We start from the raw sequence: 18,136 nt of genomic DNA on the forward strand, positions 1-18,136 counted from the left end.
TTTTACGACGCGGCGGTTGCGGCGCGCTTGGCGGCCGGAGCGAAACGAGCGAGTCGCGGGCGGCGGCGGCGGCAGGGCGCTGGGACGCGCGGGCGGCGGCGTCGCTATGTCGCATGGTCACAGTCACGGCGGGGACGGCTGCCGCTGCGCCGCCGAACGTGAGGAGCCTCCCGAGCAGCGCGGCCTGGCCTACGGCCTGTACCTGCGCATCGACCTGGAGCGGCTGCAGTGTCTCAACGAGAGCCGCGAGGGCAGCGGCCGCGGCGTCTTCAAGCCGTGGGAGGAGCGGACCGACCGCTCCAAGGTGGGCCTTCCGGGGCCTGGGCGGGCGGGCGGGGACCCGCGCGGGGCCTCAGGCCGCCCGTCTGCTCTGTCAGCCTCATTTCTGAAGTTAAAAATAACCACGGCCCGATTGCCAAGCGCTTTCCTGTGCCCGTCTCCTGCCAGCCCTTTGAGAGGCGAACAGGGTCGAATCTCCCCATTTTGTAGGTAGAGGAGCTGAGGCCCAGAGACGGGAAGGGGCGCTTTGCTGTACACGGCCAACGTTCAGTTCCAGGGCTGCGGGGGATAGTGAGGGAGGATGACCCATCAGGGCGTTTTCCCTACCGTTTGACCACTGGTCCCAGTGGCTGCCTGATCACTTAACACCTGCTGAAGACCGAAGACCAGCCTAGGGAGATGAAGCACGTTATCCTATGTAGAGTATTTATCATTGTGGGCCGTAGAGCCATTTGAAAGCTGTGGACCGCATAGGCACAGATCTCTGCACACAATTTCAGGAGGCTAGTCGGTCCTGGAAGTTAATACGTGCTGGAAAACTGAGGGCGGTTGACTATCTGCATTGCACTTCAGCTGTAAAGCAGGGTGGAAGATGCCTAAAATTGTAGGCGCTCAGCAAATATTTGTTGCTTTCTCCTCTCTCCTCCCTCTCCCCTCCAGTTTGTTGAAAGTGATGCAGATGAAGAGCTTCTGTTTAATATTCCGTAAGTATTTCTTTGGTGCTTGCCTCAGGCTAAAGAGGCTGTACCCAGTTGCCTTACCAGGATTCATTCCATGGTTGTGTCAAGAGCACACCTCTGTTTCTGGAAATGGGGTAAATTACTGAGGTGGGTGTGAGTAGCTTTCTTGGTGCAAAAAAGATGTATTTGTTAAAAGATAACTGAGACGTCAAGGTAAATTTTTTAGAACCAAAGAATGCCAGAGGCAGACATGATCTTAGAAATTATCTAGCACAAGTCTGACACATGAGTAAACGGAAGCCCAGTAAGGGGAAGGGCCTTGCCCAGGGTCACACAGCTCAGCAGAGATTGAACCCCAGGTTGACAACCCTCTTTTTTGCATTCTGGCAGATTTACAGGCAATGTCAAGCTCAAAGGTATCATTATAATGGGAGAAGATGATGACTCACACCCCTCTGAGATGAGACTGTAAGTGGCAAGGGTCTAGGCCCTCAAGAAGCTCCTATCCCTTTTTCTCTTTTCTCTGGTAGCACTTTATTCCAGAATAGTCTATTTTTTTCTTTTTACTGGGTTAAATATCCCCTCCCCCCTTAAAAAAAAGTCATGTTTGTTCTGCATCGGAATACACTTATCTCTTCCTGAATTAACGACATTTTTAGATTAAGTATCTTTAGGGCCAACAGCTTGTCTCTCTTCCAAGTATTTGCTGTGGCACCATTCAGAGAGCATCCTATAAATGCCAACTGTTGATGACTTTGCAGTTTTTTTAATAACCCAGCTGCAGGTCTCAGATGATCTTTAAGGAGTCTACTTTGGGGTTAGCGTCAACATCTTCCCTTGCTGTTTCAGACAATTACAATCTTTCTGTGTGTTTTGTTGAGATGGAAGCACTCCATCTGAGTTTACATGGCCTTTAGTTAGCAAAGTTCTATATACCTCTTGTAACATGGAATCTGTTCATACTAGAGCTAGTACTCCCTTTCTGACAAGTTGCCTTATTCCAGCCTAGCCTTTCTAGAAGGAGGGGACACTGTTTTCTGAGGGCTGGAGAAGCAAATATCAGAAGAACTTTAAATAAAAAGTTCTTCTGAAAAATTGATCAATTTAAATGAGAGATTTAAGAAATGGACACTATTTTTGAATGTTAGAAACATGAATTTGAAAGCAAATCCACATATTTAATCATTGTAAGGAAACAAAGTACGTTTGAGTTGATGCTTTCTGGGACTCGTTTACTTGCGAGATGGATTGACTGGATAAGACTAGACATCCATGTTGTGTTGTAGTTAAGCAGGGGCTCTGGGGTAAATACTCGGGTTCAAATTCTGGCTGTACCGCTTGCAAGCTGCATGACTTGGGCGTTACTTCTCTATATCCCAATGTTTCCATATGTAAAATGGCAATAATAGTCTGAACCTCTTAAGGTTATGGAGAGAAATGAGCTATAATATGTAAAGAGCTTAGAATAAATCTGGAACGTAGTATGTGCCCCATTTTGTTTGTTTGTTTTGGGTGGGGGGTTTGGCTGCGCTGCGCAGCTTGTGGGATCTTAGTTCCCCGAACAGGGATTGAACTTGGGCCCTCAACAGTGAAAGAGCAGAGTCCTAACCACTGGACCGCCAGGGAATTCCATAGTATGTGCCTGGTTTTGGAAAGGCAGGTGCAAATACTTATAGAGCCCTCAGTTCTAAGCACTTTGCACTTTATCAAACCTAAGATGTCATTGATTATAAAATGCACCATTATTTTATGTACCATTGATAAAGAAAAAAGCAGTATCTGTTCAACTATGACATGTCACTGATACATTCAGAAAAGTTAACTTGAGACCTTAAATCAGTGAAATTTGAACACAAACTAGGTGTTAGATGATATTAAAGAATTATTGCTAATTGTTAAGTTGTTCATTGTAAAATGGTATATTTTTTTTACGAAGTCCTTACTTTGTAGAGATATATACGGACATATTTATGAATGAAATGATACGTTTGAGATTGCTTCAGAATATCAAGCACAAACAAAATGGGGGTGATAGGCAAAATTGGCATGATCTTGGTTATCGAAGCTCAGTAATAAGTATATGGAGATTCATTATATTTTTCTCTTTACTCTTATGTATGTTTGAAATTTTCCACAGTAAAGTTTTTTAACAAGTGTGTCTCTTAGAATTGATTCAATTTAATATCCACATCAACTGTATGGGATATGTACTATCACTATCCCCATTTTACAGATGATGAACTAAGAGACAGATTAAATCACTTGCCCAAAATTACACAGCTGGTCAGTGATAGAACCAGGCTTTAAACCTAGGAAGTCTGGCTCCAGAGACACTGCTTTTAACCACAGTGCTACACTGCCTCTCATAATGCTGCTTATAAATGTTCACTATTATTATTATTCTGTGCATCATTCTTAGAAACACTTTGAAGCAAACATTTGCTTTCCTATGTTACCTGCATTTTGCTGCAGCTAATATCTAGGCCCCTCCCATGTGGGTGTGTTAATAAGACACTCTAGAGATTGGGGGTGTGTGTGGCCCAGTCCTTTAGAATTTGTGAGTTACAGAGGAGACTGCTGTTTCTTAGATATGTCTTTGAAAATGTGTTTCTTCACTAGCAGTTTTACCTAACTTTCCAAAGCCCATTGTGAGTTGGTGGCCTTTTGTGCTTTCTTCAAAATGGAAATCCCCGAGTTGTATTTTTTTAAGACTTGTAAGATGACTCTGTATATAGGGTAATTTTGAACACAGAAAAATGCTTGAGTGTTGGGTTACCTGATCTTATCTCTTAACTGTGTTTAAGATGTTTCTGCCAAAGTATTTTTTCCCCATGAGTAAGCTGTTTTATTTAACATCCTCAGCTTGGTCTGAATGTGCTGAGTTGCTTATTTTCTCCATGCATTTGCTGCATGTGACCCAGTTTGAGCTATCGCTTTGTGTATTGCTTCTCATGCGCTCTTAACCCACTCAAAGATGCCATTGGCTTATGTTGCAATTCTCAGTTCTTGTTGGATTAAAGATATTTGTGTATAAATGCCAGTAAAATGCCATTTCCAAAATTTGATCTCCTGTTGATAGAACCGAGGGCAGTTGAGGAGTCAGTAGGAAGTTCTGAGAACCTGAAAAATGTGATAATGCACATTTCTTGATTTTTCTCCCCTTTCCTTTCTCAGGTACAAGAACATTCCACAGATGAGCTTTGATGATACAGACAGGGAGCCAGATCAGACCTTTAGTCTGAACCGGGATCTTACAGGAGAACTAGAGTATGCTACAAAGTAAGCACTGGGCCTCTCTTCCACTCTTTGGCTTCTGAGAATGGCAGGCGCTCCCTCATTTGCAGTGAACATTTAGTGGGCTTGCAATTGTTTTTGGCCCATCTCCTGCTTCCTTAGCATCAGAAACAAGTTAAAACAGCGGAGAGGCCTGATCCTAGGCTTGGTCAAATTTTGGCAGAGGTTCAGTGCAAGCCACAGACTTGTTAACGTGGAAGCAATTGACAGATTTGAATGAGCTTCTAGTATGGTCTTAGGAAAGATGTTTTCAGAATTCCTCTTTGCATAGTGGGCTTACAGCAGCCAAGTTACATGTGACCACCTTACCTCTCTCATTTTCCTACTGAGCTTGCTTTCAGATCCCTGCGTGGTTGCACCGCATTTCTCATTCCTGTTCCTTGCGGGCAGGGGCAGTGTTGATTCATTTTTCTGTCCCTATTGCCTTGGACAAGATCTGGCAGATGTTCAGTAAATGTTCACTGTATTCATTGCTTGCCCAAAGGAGAAGAATGAGACGTAAGACCCCAAGATTGTTCTCTGACATTTGCCTGGGTTTTACCACAAGATGGAGCTGGAATTGACTTTTTTGACATGGGTAGTGAGCTTCTCACTGAACTCTTAATTGTTGTCTTCTCTCTCCACTCCTTCATCCTCTAGAATTTCTCGTTTTTCAAATGTCTATCATCTCTCAATTCATATTTCAAAAAACTTTGGAGCCGATACCACAAAGGTCTTTTATATTGGCCTGAGAGGAGAATGGACTGAGGTAAGATGGGGTTGGTTATTGCCCCTCTAATATGTGTACATATGTTTGTATATCTGCATGCTGTGGTAGTAGGAGCTTGAAGGAAAGGAAAAGAGGAGAGGAAAAAGGAAAGGAAAGGAAAAAGAGCAAGTGAGACATTGATTGCTCCCAGTCTAGTTTTTCTTGGTTTCATCACTGTAAACTGTCCGTCTCGTTTGACAGGCTATAGGAATTTTCAGGGGGTTGAAATAATAGATATCAATGCAGTTTTTCACCTTAAAATTCTTTCCTTCATTTAACATTGTTGGTAACCTTTTTTGTTCTGGGCACCAGAGATAGGGTGATAAACAAGATAGACAAGGTCTTCTTCTCATGGTGCTTCCATTATAGTGGAGGAATGAATCTTCTAAGTGATGGGGTGAATCATTGATTCGATCTTACCCAGGCTTCTCAGGATAAAAAGTATCAGAACGGGGAAGCGATTAGATAATGACTTCTAGAAATGAACCTGAATAAGGACCACTCCGTTGAGCAGTCTGGGCAATAGCCAGCTGACCCAGCCTCTCAATTTTCTTGCAGCTTCGCCGACATGAGGTGACCATCTGCAGTTATGAAGCATCGGCCAACCCAGCTGACCACAAGGTCCATCAGGTTACCCCACAGACACACTTTATTTCCTAAGGGCTGGCCAAGGCTCCCACAGAGGCGTTGTGTCAGTGAAGATGTACGACATACTGTTGGGAAAGACAAAGAGAGATGGGGCTCCAGAGAGAGTTGGCTGCCACAGCCTCTGCCAAGCTTTGTCTTTGGGGCTTGCTGCAGAAACCTGACCTACGGAAGACACCACACCCCCGGGAAGGGTCGTGTGGGTGCTGAGGGACAATCGTGGTTCTCTGGGGCCCTGCAGAAGTTGGGTCTTGGGGTGGTCAGCACCTGGCAGTGATGGATAATGCCTGCCTTCCCAGTTAACGTGGCCATGGGATCCCAAGTGTCTTGTTGCCTCGTGGCAGGATTTTTGTGTGACTTGTTTTTTTTAAATGGAGACTCCTCCTGGGCTGCAGTAAACTTTGTGAGGCCTCAGCATTGTGTTCGTATTAACCACCAGGAGGGTGTCGAGCTAGAAGTCCTTGTCGCTGCGTGCTTCTCCCTGTCACCTTTCACCATTCTTGTCAAGCTGCCCAGCTTGGAGTTGTCTGTCGTGCGCTAGTGTCCCATGGTTATAGTTAGAAGAGCAAGAATGTCCTGATAATGCTTAATAGCTTGAGAAGAAGTTTTTTTTTCCTGCCAACCAGGTAAGCAGTCTGAGGAGAGCATGGGCATCGTTTCTGTGTTGGGATCCTGGTCGGGGTAAGACTGGGACTTAGATAAGATTCCTCTTGGGACATCCTTAATATTTATTAGCTTCTAACTAGTGTTGTAAGCCCAGTGGCAGAATTTGGAGATCTCAGTTCTTCTGTTCATGGCTTTTTATTCACTGTGACTAATAAGCTTCCTAATAAATCCTTGTCAGAGTTAATGTTTGTATATTCTTTTGAGTTCTTGGTAGTACTCATGAAACCTTTACTGAGAACTGTATGAAACTTTGAAATCTGTTGTTGTTGTTTTGGACCAGGTAGATGATAAGTGCCACAATTAAATCTACACTAGATCAGTATCCCCAGGAAAGGTCAGGTTTAATTCTGTACAGTAGGCTAAAAACGCTCCTACACCCACCCACCCACATTTTGTAAAGAAGAAGGTGAGGTTAAAAACCTTATATTCCATTTCTCAGGTAAGGAAGTAAGTTGTGAGGTGATGTTTACAAAAACAAGGGAGAACAGATTCTGGAGCTCATCAGAAGAAATGATGGTGAGGAAAGTGAAGTGAGCAGCCCCTGAGGTCTGAAGGTAGACCCAAGAATTTGGACTTAAGATTTGAAAGTCAGTACAGCAATTGGACAGAATTTAAGTATCCTAAAAGAGGGGATTTAAAGTGGTCAGTATTCTCTCCTTTGCAGAAAATAGAAACACTTGATAATGGAAATTAGTGTTGAATTTAATCCTGTTGAGAGAATGCCCCTGAGGGATTGGCCCACATGGTTGCTAGCCTGTTTCTCCAGTTTATCCTGGGGAAAGCCTGCCACCACCAAGCCTCGCCTGAGCCTCAGAATTTCTAAAAATGCAGCCTGAAATCAACCAGAATGCAAATACAGTTCTCGGCGCACCAAGGGTCCTACTCACTCCTCCACCACAGCCTCTTTATTTCAGTTTGGTCATTTGGAGATAAAGAAGGGCTATGTTTTAATTTGGAGTAGGGGGAAAATAAAGTTAGAAGTGTTAGAGCAGACTAACCATTAATCCCACTAGCACTAATCACAGGTAGCCTCTGAGACAAGGCCTCTGAATTTGAGCTTCACTCTGAAGAATTTGCTCAAAGTGCCACAGTGTCTTAGGTGATTGGGGTGCAGGAGGAATTGTTTATTCTTCCACAAGCAGACCCAGCAGGGATTCTGGGAGTGGGAGCAACTGTGTTGTCCTCATCCATTCACCCCCTTTCCAGCCCTGGACCCTTGGCCTGCTGTGGTCCTCGGGACCCAAAGTTTTCCTGCTCTGTGACCTGCTGAGCACTTAAGACCAAACTGCCTCTTAACCTGGGAAAAAGTGCTTTGTTGAGCTTCCAGATACACTGTTTTCTTTCAGTGCAAAAAAAAAACTAGTGTACATTAAGCTGGGCAAATGAGTCCTAAGCTGCTGAGGGATGACTCATTTCCTGTGTGCAGATGCCCACAGGCTCTGCCAGGGACATGGTCCTGCAACCCAGTTTGCCTCCCCTTCCAGCCTTTATGTGGACCCTGAGCCCCGTTCCACTTTACCGATGCTGCAAGGAGCAAAGGGTGACTCGGTGACCAAATGAAACCCTCTTTGTTAACAGCTGGAGCTCGCTGATGGTGGTATTTTGTGCACTGTGTGGTGTTGCTTGCTGAGGGCAGAGCTGAGACAACACCCGATTCCTGACCAGTTGTCTCGGACACTGCTGATGCCAGTGTTCTTTTCTCTCAGGGTCCCCTTTAGAGTCATTATGTCCTTACGCTGTGATTTTACACCGTATAGAGCATGTCCACACGGCCTCATTTGAGCCTAACAGCAAAGCTGTGAAGTAAGCTGGGTGGTTATCGTCACCGTTTTACAGCTCAGGAAGCAGGTGCAGAGGCAGCATTACAGTGTAATCCTGAGGTTGCTGTTTACTTCCCTCCCCTGAGCCTCAGTTTCCTCATCTTTTAAATAAGGTTGGAAGACTAGATGGTCTCAAAGTGTCTTTTCAGCTGAGTGTGTGACTTTATCCATGACCCTGGAACAGGACGTGAGGGCCAGTGGTGGATACCCAAGACCACGATGGGATGGGAAGGTGGGAAACTCTGCTAGTGTGAAGAATGCCTCTCCTTCAGGACAGGTTTCCTCCAGGAGGCGCACGGGTGGTGGTAGCAAGTGGGGGCCACGGAGGCGCTGTCTAGATTCGGCCGGAGACTCCGTGTCTTGGTTGTGGGGAGTGGCCCCACCGTACCCAACATGGCAGCTCCTATCTGAAGAAACCCCGACGCCCACTTCCGGGTTCCGTACCGCTGGCCAGGCTACTTCCGGCAGCGCGATGGCTGGGTTCCCGGGACTCGAACGGAAGTTCCGGCGGGGGCGGCAGAGGGGGGAAGAGTGTGTGTCTGTGCGGGAGAGAGGGAGAATCGCCCGAGAGGTCTCGAAACCCCAGGAGTGGAGGTACCGTGGTCCGGGGCCAGCAGGCCCGGGGAGGGCACTGGCGGGGCATCGGCCCACCGCGAGGGTCCTGGCGAGTGGGGAGGGGCAGCCGCAGTTGTGAGGGATGGGGGTGGGGAGTGAGGTGCGAAGAGGCGCTGGCCGGTCTGGGGGACTTTGGGGGCAGAGAAGGGGAGGAAGATGGGGTCCCGGTGCGATGAGAGGGACTTCAGGGTCGGAAGTGGAGGATCCCATCGTGGGGCGGGGGCTCTCCAGGGTCAAAGGTAGAATGCCCCTTTGTGGGCAGAAGCGGGTCCGGGGTCAGGATAGAAATTGTCACTGTGGGGAGGGCGACCCTCGGTCAGAACAGAAGTTCTCATTGTGGGGAGTGGGAGACCATGGGTCAGGTTGGAAGTTTTTACTGTGGCGAGGAAGACCCTAGGTCAGGGGGAAGGCACCACTCTTGAGAGGAGGGGCCTGGGGCGAGGGGTGGAAGTCGCTCAGTGGGGAAGGAAGGGAATCTCAGTTTAGGACAAAAGGTGCATTCCTGTGTGGGAAGAGGGACCCCAGGGTCAGAGGTGAGGGATCCTACTGTGCGGAGGGGCGCTCGGGGGAGAGGGGACGGGGAAGCCAGTTGGTGGGGTGGGAGGGGTGGGCGCTGCTAGGAAGGGTCGGCACTTAGGGGCAGGTGGCAGAAGCTGCCAGGGAGTTTGGAGGATGCTAAGGACGGGAGGAGCCAGCTAGCTTGGCATTCTTTTGTGCGTTTGGGAGTCCCAGAGCATGGTCGAGCTGGGGGACCTATTTGGAGTCAGTGGGCAGCAGCAGCAGCAGGTGGCCTCATACAGGGGGGCGGGGGGCACTGTTTAGGAGGTGGGTGGTGGATCGGAGTTTGTGTGCCTTCTGGGGACATGGGCAGCCCCCAGGGGCTCTGAGAAGGGCTGAGCCAGAAGGCTGATGAGGGCTGGATGGGAGGGAAGTTGGAGAAAATGGGCGTGGGGTTGAGGGTAGGGGCTGGAAGCATATTTCCCGGCAGTTTTCCTTCCCTTCATTTCCCAGTAGGGCCGGGAGTTGGGAAGGAGGGGACGCAAGGGCTCTAGAGAAGGGGGATGATTGGAGAACAGGGAGAGGAGGCAGTTACCTGCCAACGAGTGTTAGGTGGGGAGAAGGCAGCAGGGGGGTGCCCTGGCTCCCCTGCCCCACGGCCCCAAAGCCCTGCCTCTGCCCACCTCCAGCAACCTCAGGCTGTGTGGGGGGCCAGAAGCAGGGCCACTAGGGTGGCTGCCCCTGCTTTTCAGCCCTGGAGTGAAGGCAAACTTCCTGCCCGCTTGCTCGGGCCCAGAACTTCTTGCCTGGCTTTTCTTTGTGCCCAGGATAGAACCTGGGGTGCGGTGGAGGGCTGATGGCCCGGGTAGGCCCTGGGTTTGAGGCTCTGCTCCTGTGTCAGGATTCTCTCCCCTTCCTGGCCTTGCTCTTGACCACTGCCCCGAATATGCACAGGCCCCAGCCGTGGAGCCCTGCAGTGTATGTGTGGTAACACCATGTCTGTGCCCCTGCTCACCGATGCTGCCACTGTGTCTGGAGCTGAGCGGGAAACAGCTGCGGTAAGGGTCTTCTGCTACCCACGCAGCCCCCGGGGAACTGGCTGGAGGGGGCGTGGGGAAAATAGAGGTGGCAGTGAGGAGCGGGCCAGCAGCCTGCAGCCGGGAGGCAGGGGCTTAATCGCCTGTCTGGCTGCCACCTCAGTTCCCCTCCAGGTCCTTGGGGGTGAGGGAGGGGTGGCCAGAAGTTGGAGGACAGAGTGAGAGTGATAGCAGGACGGTGACTGCCCTCTTCCCCGTCTCTGCTCCTTTTCCAGGTTATCTTTTTACATGGCCTTGGAGACACAGGGTGAGTGAGCTGGGGAGGGGGTGTTCCTGGGCAAGTGGGGGAGGGCCCAGGGGGCAGGACTGGAGAGGCCTGCGCCCTCCCTTCCTCCCTCTCCACATCGGTGCCTTTTCTCTCTTCCCTCCTACAGGCACAGCTGGGCCGACGCCCTCTCTACTATCCGGCTCCCTCACGTCAAGTACATCTGTCCCCATGCGTGAGTGTCACCCCAGCAAGGGAGGGGCTGAGGATGGGCGGTGGTCCTGTGGTCCCAGGCCTGTTCTGTCCTGCCGGCTGCATCCGGGGGCCTGGGGCCCAGAGCAGAGTCACAAGTGCCATTTTCAGCCTTCATCATTCCTGTGGAACCCTCAGGAATAGGGTCCAGCCCCAGCCCCAAGGCCTCCTAGACCTGAGACTCCTAGAACTAGCACCCCCTGTACCCCTTCCCCAAGCACTCACCGACTGAGCTGGAACCCCGTCACACCCGAGTACTGGGCTGTGCTTCTCCATCAGAGTACTGGGTTGTGCTTCTCCATCGCTACTGCTGATGCCCCAACCACAGCCTCCAGCCCCACGTGGCAGGTTGCCTGGCAACACCTTAAACACAGGCCCTGCCTGCTGGGAGGGTTCCCCAGGGGCTGCCCTGCCCCCACCTGGGCTCTCTGCTGCGGCTTCCTCATCCCTCCTGAGCATGGCGGCCCTTCTTGCTGTTCCTCCCCAGGCCTCGGATCCCTGTGACACTCAACATGAAGATGGTGATGCCCTCCTGGTGAGTTTGGGGAGGGGGAATAGGAGCTTGAGGGAGCTGCCTGGGGCCAGCCCAGGTCTCCCAGTCGCTGCCAACGCCTCTGCTCCTCCAGGTTTGACCTGATGGGGCTGAGTCCAGATGCCCCAGAGGACGAGGCTGGCATTAAGAAGGCAGCAGAGAACAGTAAGGCCCCAGCCCCTCCTCGGCATCCTCCCTCTCCCCCTCTGCCCGCCCAGGAAGGTGCCTGGCAATACCTCTGTTTGGCTCCCTTCCTTGGGTCCCTGTGGCAGCTTTCCCTCCACCCAGTCATGCCCCCTCCCCCCAGTCAAGGCCTTGATTGAGCATGAGATGAAGAATGGGATCCCTGCCAATCGGATCGTCCTGGGAGGCTTTTCACAGGTGAGGGGAGAGAGAGGGGGGTGGGTGGCGGGAGCTGAGCTGTGCCCTCATGAGCCCTCATTCTCTCCTTCCTCCAGGGTGGAGCCCTGTCCCTCTACACAGCCCTCACCTGCCCCCACCCTCTGGCTGGCATTGTGGCATTGAGCTGTTGGCTGCCTCTGCACCGGGCCTTCCCCCAGGTGAGCGTCTCCACGACCCCGCTCCTGCCCTCTGTCTCCTTGAGGCTGGGGGATTGTGCCCAAGCACTGGCTTTGCTCTCTGAGTCCCGTCTGGCCCACAGGCAGCCAACGGCAGTGCCAAGGACCTGACCATCCTTCAGTGTCACGGGGAGCTGGACCCCATGGTTCCCGTACGGTTTGGGGCCCTGACAGCCGAGAAGCTCCGGTCCGTTGTCACACCCGCCAGGGTCCAGTTCAAGACTTACCCCGGGGTCATGCACAGCTCCTGTCCTCAGGTCAGTGCTGAGGGGCTGCTTCCCACTCCCGCCCTTCTCCTTCCTCCCTCCAGCCAGGAGACTCTCACAATACCGCCCCCCCCCACCACCAGGAGATGGCAGCTGTGAAGGAGTTTCTTGAGAAGCTGCTGCCTCCTGTCTAACTACAATTGCTGGCCCCCAGCGCGGTCCCCCAGCTCATGGGGGACTTGGCACGTGCGGCACCATCTTGGATCTGAGCCGGTCGAGCCCCTTTCTCACCCTCCTGGACCCTTTCTTTTCCCACAGGCCTCTGGGGCAGGCAGGCCAAGGCCTGGCTGGGCCTCCCTTCCTGACTTCAGCCACCTGGCTGTCTGCCGCAGGGGGTGGGCTGCTTTCTTATCCCATTTCCCTGGAGGGGGGGCCCCCCTGGCAGCAGTATTGGAGGGGCTGTAGGCAGCGGGAGAAAGGGGCCCAGCCGCTGACCCACTCACTCAGGACCTCACTCACTAGCCCCACTTTGGGCCCCTCCTCTGACCTCAGGGTTTGGCCCCTGGGGCCCTCCCAGGCCCCACCTCCCACCCTCTCCCGCCAGCTGATTCTGCCCAGATAATCGTGTCTCTCCTGCCTCCACTCCAGCTGCTTCTCAATCATGAATGTGTCCGTGGCCCGGGCCCCCTTGCTGCTGTGGGCTCCCTGCCCCTACGCAGGAGTGTGGGTGACGGGGCGGAGTCCTTCGAGGGGGCCTCCCCTCAGCCATTCTGACTTGGGGGCTGGGCCCTGCCTCCCCATTACCCTCTGCCCCCGCGGGCCTGGAGCCTGCAGGGCTGGACTGAGGCTCAAGGTCTCCCCCAGCTGCCTCACCCCACGTTGGTCCCCACTCTAAGGCTGGGGGGAGGTGGGGAGGAGTTGTGTCTCGTCTTCTGTCTCCATGTAGTTTTGGGTGTTTTTCTTGTTGTGTCTGGATTCCGATAAAATTAAAGAAATTGCTTCAACTCTTAGGCCTGGATGATTCTATCCAAGGGATAGAGTGTGATCATGTGCAAGAATCTGCTCCAGTGTAAGAAAACTTTATTTTAAATACTTTGGGAAGCTTCTTCGTAGCAGTATAAATTAGTGCCTGGGAGGAGGGCGTTCTGTGTGTCTCAGGGCCCTGCTTCACCCCGCTTGCTCTTGGTGGTCCTCCTGGGTTCCTGGACCCTGTGGAATAGAGACCCCGGATACCTGGTCAGTGGTGCCCTTGGCCTCATGCCTGGTGGGCTGAGTGGGCACAGTTGGGGTCTGAGGTAGGGGAGGCTCTGAGGCCCCTGGGTTCCTGCCAGGGGCTGGAGAGCAGGCAGTTGTTTCTCTTCCTTTTCTGGTCCCTGGTAGGTGAGGGTCTCAGGCCTGTGCACCAAAGCCTGAAGGATTCTGCTTCTGCCAGCGCCATAGATCTTCACCTGTGATGGGGCGAGGTCTGTGCTCAGGGTCCACGCTGGAGTGCAGGGCCCGCACCACCTCGGACAGCCCGGAGTGGGCAGGCCCAGACCTCCCACGGCCCTTTCCCTAGCCCCTGACTCTCTCCCAGGGGCCAGGCCAGCACCCAGGGTCAGGGGTTGGGCTAGCACTCACACATCCTGTCCAGCCCTAAGGCTGCTGACCAGCCCAGCTCCTTGAGGGCCAGGCTGGGGTTGGCATAACAGGCAGCCACATCGCCTTCCCGCCGGGCCACCACCTTGTACGGGATCTGCAAGAGAGGGGGTGGTTGTAGCTTAGCTGAGCTGGCCCTGGCCTTACCCGCCAACTTGCTGACCAGGCCCTCAAGAAATGGAGGTCCAGAGCAGGGTCTTGCTCTCAGGCATCAAGTCCTAAGGCAGGCTTGAGGAGACAGAGCGGTGCTGGGATGCCTGTCACGTAGGTTAGTGGAGGGGCTGGGTGTGGGTCAGGGTGGGCTGCCAGCCTACCTTCTTCCCCGAGGCCTTCTCCATGGCCACGACCATCTGTAACACCGAATAGCCCGTGCCCGTGCCCAGGTTGTAGATCTGCCCAGAGAGGAGGACAGGGACTGTGCCGGGGTCTGGATTTACTACCCCTCTGGGCCCCACTGGTCCCGGCCTCCGTCTCCTTCCCCGCCCTCCCTTCTCTTCCTACCCGGCAGCCACACTGCTCCTTCAGCTTCCTCAAGGCCGCGATGTGGCCCTTGGCCAGATCGACAACATGGATGTAATCCCGGACGCCTGCAGAGGAGGAGGTGGTGAGGCGCTGGGTGCAGTACAGTCTCTGTCCCACCGCAGTCTCCCTCCCAGCTCCCACTTCTGGCTCCTCCTGGTCCTGGGCTCACCTGTGCCATCCTCTGTGTCATAGTCGTTGCCAAAGACATTCAGTGCCTCCCGTCGTCCAATCGCCACCTGGGGTGGAGGTCAGGTTAGCTTTTCCCAGGACCTTGGCACCAGCTGTAGCCCTCAAGCCTAGGGCCACCCCGTTCCTTTCCCTTCTCCCTTACCTGGGAGACATAGGGCATGAGGTTATTGGGGATGCCCTGGGGATCCTCGCCGATGCAGCCCGAGGCGTGGGCGCCTATGGGGTTGAAATATCGCAGCAGCACTGCATTCCAGGCCTGTGGGACGCAGGTCAGACGATGGGGGTTGGGGTGCAGGCTGCGTGTCCCAGCTGAATCCAGAGCCCACCCTGCTGGTTCTCTATCCCTAGAAAGGAGCAGGGTATCGGGCCCTCCCTGCAAGTGCTGTGACCTTGTGCAAGTCACTGCTGCTTCCTGAACCCCAGCCTCCTCCTTGGTGGAGGCTGATCAGGATCCCGTCCTCAGGCTCGCCGGGGTGGGCTGTGAGGGGTCTGTGAGCGGAGCCACGGCTGAGTCCAAGGGGGCCCTCACCTTGTCTGCCTGGCACAGGTCCCGGATCATTTCCTCGATGAAGAACTTGGACTTGCCATAGGGGTTGGTACAGCCACCTGTGGGGTGAGCCTCATCCAGGGGCAGGTACTGGGGGTTCCCATACACGGTGGCCGAGCTGCTAAACACCAGGTTCTTCACCCCATGGGCCCTCATGATCTGCCCGTGGAGGGGAGGCGTCAGTGGCCTCTGCCTCACACGTTATTCCCGCCCCCTTACACCTCCCAGGTGGGTGGGGCTGAGCTATGGGCTCCCATTTACAGAAGGGGAGACTGAGGCTGAGAGGCAAAGTCGAAGATGACACAGCTTGGGCTCTGCCACCGTGTTTGGCACTGCATACCCGGCCAGGGGCCCTCACAGTGTCTGTGTCCTCGCCTCATGCCTCACCTCCAGAAGCTGGATGGTTCCTGTCAGGTTAACCCTGTAATAATCCAGAGGCTTCTGCACCGACTCGCCCACAGCCTTGAGCCCAGCAAAGTGGATGACCGCCGAGAAGCTGTGCTGCAGGGTTGCAAAGCTGGGGTCAGAGGTTGCTTACAGGCCTGGCCCTTGGCTATGCCCCCTGCCTGTCTGCCTGCCAAGCACCCACCTTCTTAAAAAGACGCTGTAGGGCTGCCTGGTCCAAGATGTCCATCTCCTCAAACTCCAGAGAGTGGCCTGTCAGCTCCTGAACCCGCCGCAAGCTCTCAGGCATGGAGCCCCCTCCTGGTTGGGCACATAGAGGCCATCAAAGTCAGAGGAGATGGGGTGCTGGGTTCCCAAGGGACTGGCCAGACACACGTCTCTTGGAGGCGGGGGTAGGACGCAGGGTTCCCCTTCCACCCCCCTGGGAGCCCCAGCCCCCCTCCGCCTGCTCACCACGAATGGCGTTATGGAAGTTGTCGACGACCACGGGCGAATAGCCTGCCTCCAGCAGCTCCAGCACGGTGTGGCTGCCGATGTAGCCAGCCCCACCCGTTACCAGCACCTTCTCTGCCATCGCGCCTGGCCCAGGACAGAGACTCAGAGGTGGCTGAGGCTGCCTGCTCAGGGCCTCCTTCGGTCTGGACTCTGGCGTCGGAGGGAGGCAGTGGTGCGTCCTAGTTAATAGGGTGGGTCTGGAGTCAGCCCTGGCCCAAGACTGGATATCATCACTTTCTGGCCTTAGGCATTGGAGACCACTTCTCTCTTGGCCTTAGTTTCCATCTCTATAACATGGAGTTTATAACTGTACAACTATCACGTGGTAGTGTGAGGGTCAGATGAGGTGATTTTAAAGGCCTGCCACATGGTACAGGTGGGGAGACTGATGCACAAGCGCCATAACTGACCGGGGGTTGGGAAGATGGAACCCTAGGCTCCACACTGCCTTCCTCGAGGTGTCTGGGGACTGGACAGTTCTGGACAGAAGGAAACAAGGCAGCAGCATTGGGACTCCAAGAGCCCAGGAAGGGGTTCTGTCTGCTCAGACTCAGACCTTCCCAGTCCCTCTGCCATCACTAGGTATAAACTGGCTCCTTGGTTCAGTGACTAATACCTCCTGGGGTAAGCAGCCCCCTGACTCCCTCCCACAAAGGTCAACTGGGAGGAGGCAGGAAATACAGCAGATGGCCTCAGGGTGGGGTCTTTTGCCAGGCAGGCCGAGGTTACAGCACTGCGCTCCTGGAGTGGGCCCCCCCCACCAGGCCAGCCAGGCTGGTTCCGCCCGTGCGGATGCCACTCCCGGCTTGGAGCTAAGGATCCCGCCTAATTCTAGGTGGCACTGAACAGGGTAGTGTAGACGTGGCCTCGGCCCCAGGCTCCACTGCCAGGTGTGCACCACCGCCCTGAACAAACTCTACGGGCAGAGACGGTGGAGCGGAGGAGGGGGGCGGGGGAGGAAACCCAGACACTGAGGTCTTTCATTCCGGGCGGCCTGGCCCGCAGCCGCCTTCCTCCGAGCTGCGTCAATCCTCTTCTGGGCTCATCCAGCTCCGACCCACTTGACTGAACGCCCGCTGCGTGCCAGGCTCTGTATTGGGCACTTTTGCATTATTTTCCTGAATTCCCCCAACATCCTGATGAGGCAGGTGTTATTACTGGCACTTTACAAAAAAGGATACTAAGGTCAGAGAGGTGAAGTTAATTGCCTTAAGTCACAAAGCTAGTGCTGGCCGGGCTAGAATCTGGATCTCCAGGATCAAAGCCCCGCCCCTCTCCCCAAGCAGTTCGCCCCCCGCCCCCACCGTTTCCCGCTGGACTCTGCTCCTGACGCTGAAGCCGCCCCCGCCCCCGTCCCACCGAGCTCCACGCACTGTGCGGGCCCCCGGAAAGTGGTGGCGGAGGAGCTATGGGAGGCAGGAAGGCTGGTGAGGCTGGCCTCCCTCCGACTCGCAGAGTGGCCTCGGTCAGCCGTCGCCTCCTCAGTTTTCCCAGTCCGTAAAATGGAGGGGAGGGGCGCAGGGCCGTGAGCTATCAAGTGCACTTGAGCCTCAGGCTGGGATTCGGGCGGTGGCTCGGAGGGGCCGAACTAGGAGTGCCTCGGCCGGGAATGAATGAACCTTGGCCACCCCAGCCAAGGAAGCGGGAGCTGCGAGCAGCGAGGGTGGGTCCACCCTGACGGGACTCTGCCCAGAACGCAGCCCAGACCCCCGAGACTCTCTCGCGCGCCCGGCGGACCACCCGGCCCCTCGCAAACCCGCCCAGGCCCCCCCATTCGCCTCCCGAACCTGCTCCGCACCACGCTCCCAGCGCTGCCTCGAACGGCGCCGCCTCCCGAGCTCCGCGCCCAGTCCCTTTAAGAACCGACGGCCCGCCCAGGCCCCGCCTCCTCCACGCCCCCAAGAGACGTGTCAGCGGGGAGACCGCAGTACGGGGCGCCGGGAGGACCAAGGAAGCTGCGTCTTCAGGACGCCTGCGCGGCACGTCCCGCAGAGGGCGTTACCGACCCGTGCCTGGGCGGTGGGCGGAGGAAGGCACAGCAGAACCCGGAACCGCGCCCGCGAGCCCAGGCGCCAGCGCTTGTCCCGACCACGGGAAACAGGCGCCGCGCCCCGGGAGATGGGGCTTCTCAGGGGCGCCCGGCAGCCGTCCCGCGGCGGGAGCCACAGCCAAGCGCGGGGCCGAAGACCGCGGCTCCACGCTCGCCCGCAGGTTTTCCACTGTTT

General features: G+C 54.4%; 3 protein-coding genes across 4 annotated transcripts; 2 read left to right on the forward strand and 1 right to left on the reverse strand.

Moving 5' to 3' along the window:
* Positions 1-22: 22 nt before the first annotated feature.
* On the forward strand, positions 23-6,496 carry PITHD1 (PITH domain containing 1). Its single transcript, XM_079698065.1, has 6 exons — positions 23-304; positions 940-983; positions 1,350-1,427; positions 4,134-4,238; positions 4,893-5,001; positions 5,560-6,496. The coding sequence occupies exons 1-6, from the start codon at positions 107-109 to the stop codon at positions 5,659-5,661; spliced, it is 636 nt and encodes a 211-aa protein (XP_079554191.1). The 5' UTR covers positions 23-106; the 3' UTR covers positions 5,662-6,496.
* Positions 6,497-8,653: 2,157 nt separating this feature from the next.
* LYPLA2 (lysophospholipase 2) lies at positions 8,654-13,119 on the forward strand. Of its 2 annotated transcripts, XM_079696884.1 has the most exons (10): positions 8,671-8,726; positions 10,200-10,303; positions 10,558-10,589; positions 10,717-10,782; positions 11,287-11,334; positions 11,426-11,496; positions 11,639-11,712; positions 11,790-11,891; positions 11,993-12,166; positions 12,259-13,119. In XM_079696884.1, exons 2-10 carry the CDS (start codon positions 10,226-10,228, stop codon positions 12,307-12,309), a joined length of 696 nt encoding a protein of 231 aa, XP_079553010.1. In that variant the 5' UTR covers positions 8,671-8,726; positions 10,200-10,225; the 3' UTR covers positions 12,310-13,119. The 2 variants fall into 2 exon arrangements, with proteins under 2 accessions (XP_079553011.1, XP_079553010.1); XM_079696885.1 differs by lacking the exon at positions 11,993-12,166 and having other exon boundaries at positions 8,654-8,726; positions 12,220-13,119.
* Positions 13,120-13,178: 59 nt separating this feature from the next.
* Positions 13,179-15,990, reverse strand: GALE (UDP-galactose-4-epimerase; the record flags this gene model as incomplete). The annotated part of the gene is made up of 10 exons (XM_079696430.1): positions 13,179-13,563; positions 13,736-13,850; positions 14,068-14,145; positions 14,255-14,340; positions 14,445-14,511; positions 14,607-14,720; positions 14,994-15,170; positions 15,399-15,512; positions 15,601-15,716; positions 15,870-15,990. The coding sequence occupies 10 exons, from the start codon at positions 15,988-15,990 to the stop codon at positions 13,505-13,507; spliced, it is 1,047 nt and encodes a 348-aa protein (XP_079552556.1). The 3' UTR covers positions 13,179-13,504.
* Between the last annotated feature and the right edge of the window lie 2,146 nt (positions 15,991-18,136).

This window comes from Hyperoodon ampullatus (genome assembly GCF_949752795.1).
Source record: "Hyperoodon ampullatus genome assembly, chromosome: 2".
NCBI classification, from domain to species: Eukaryota; Metazoa; Chordata; class Mammalia; order Artiodactyla; family Ziphiidae; genus Hyperoodon; species Hyperoodon ampullatus.

Coding starts and splice junctions, on each gene's coding strand:
- PITHD1 (XM_079698065.1), top strand. CDS start 107: ATGTCGCATGGTCACAGTCACGGCGGGGACGGCTGCCGCTGCGCCGCC. Junction 984..1,349: donor GAGCTTCTGTTTAATATTCC/GTAAGTATTTCT, acceptor GCATTCTGGCAG/ATTTACAGGCAATGTCAAGC. Junction 5,002..5,559: donor TGAGAGGAGAATGGACTGAG/GTAAGATGGGGT, acceptor ATTTTCTTGCAG/CTTCGCCGACATGAGGTGAC.
- LYPLA2 (XM_079696884.1), top strand. CDS start 10,226: ATGTGTGGTAACACCATGTCTGTGCCCCTGCTCACCGATGCTGCCACT. Junction 10,783..11,286: donor AAGTACATCTGTCCCCATGC/GTGAGTGTCACC, acceptor GTTCCTCCCCAG/GCCTCGGATCCCTGTGACAC. Junction 11,713..11,789: donor TCCTGGGAGGCTTTTCACAG/GTGAGGGGAGAG, acceptor TCCTTCCTCCAG/GGTGGAGCCCTGTCCCTCTA.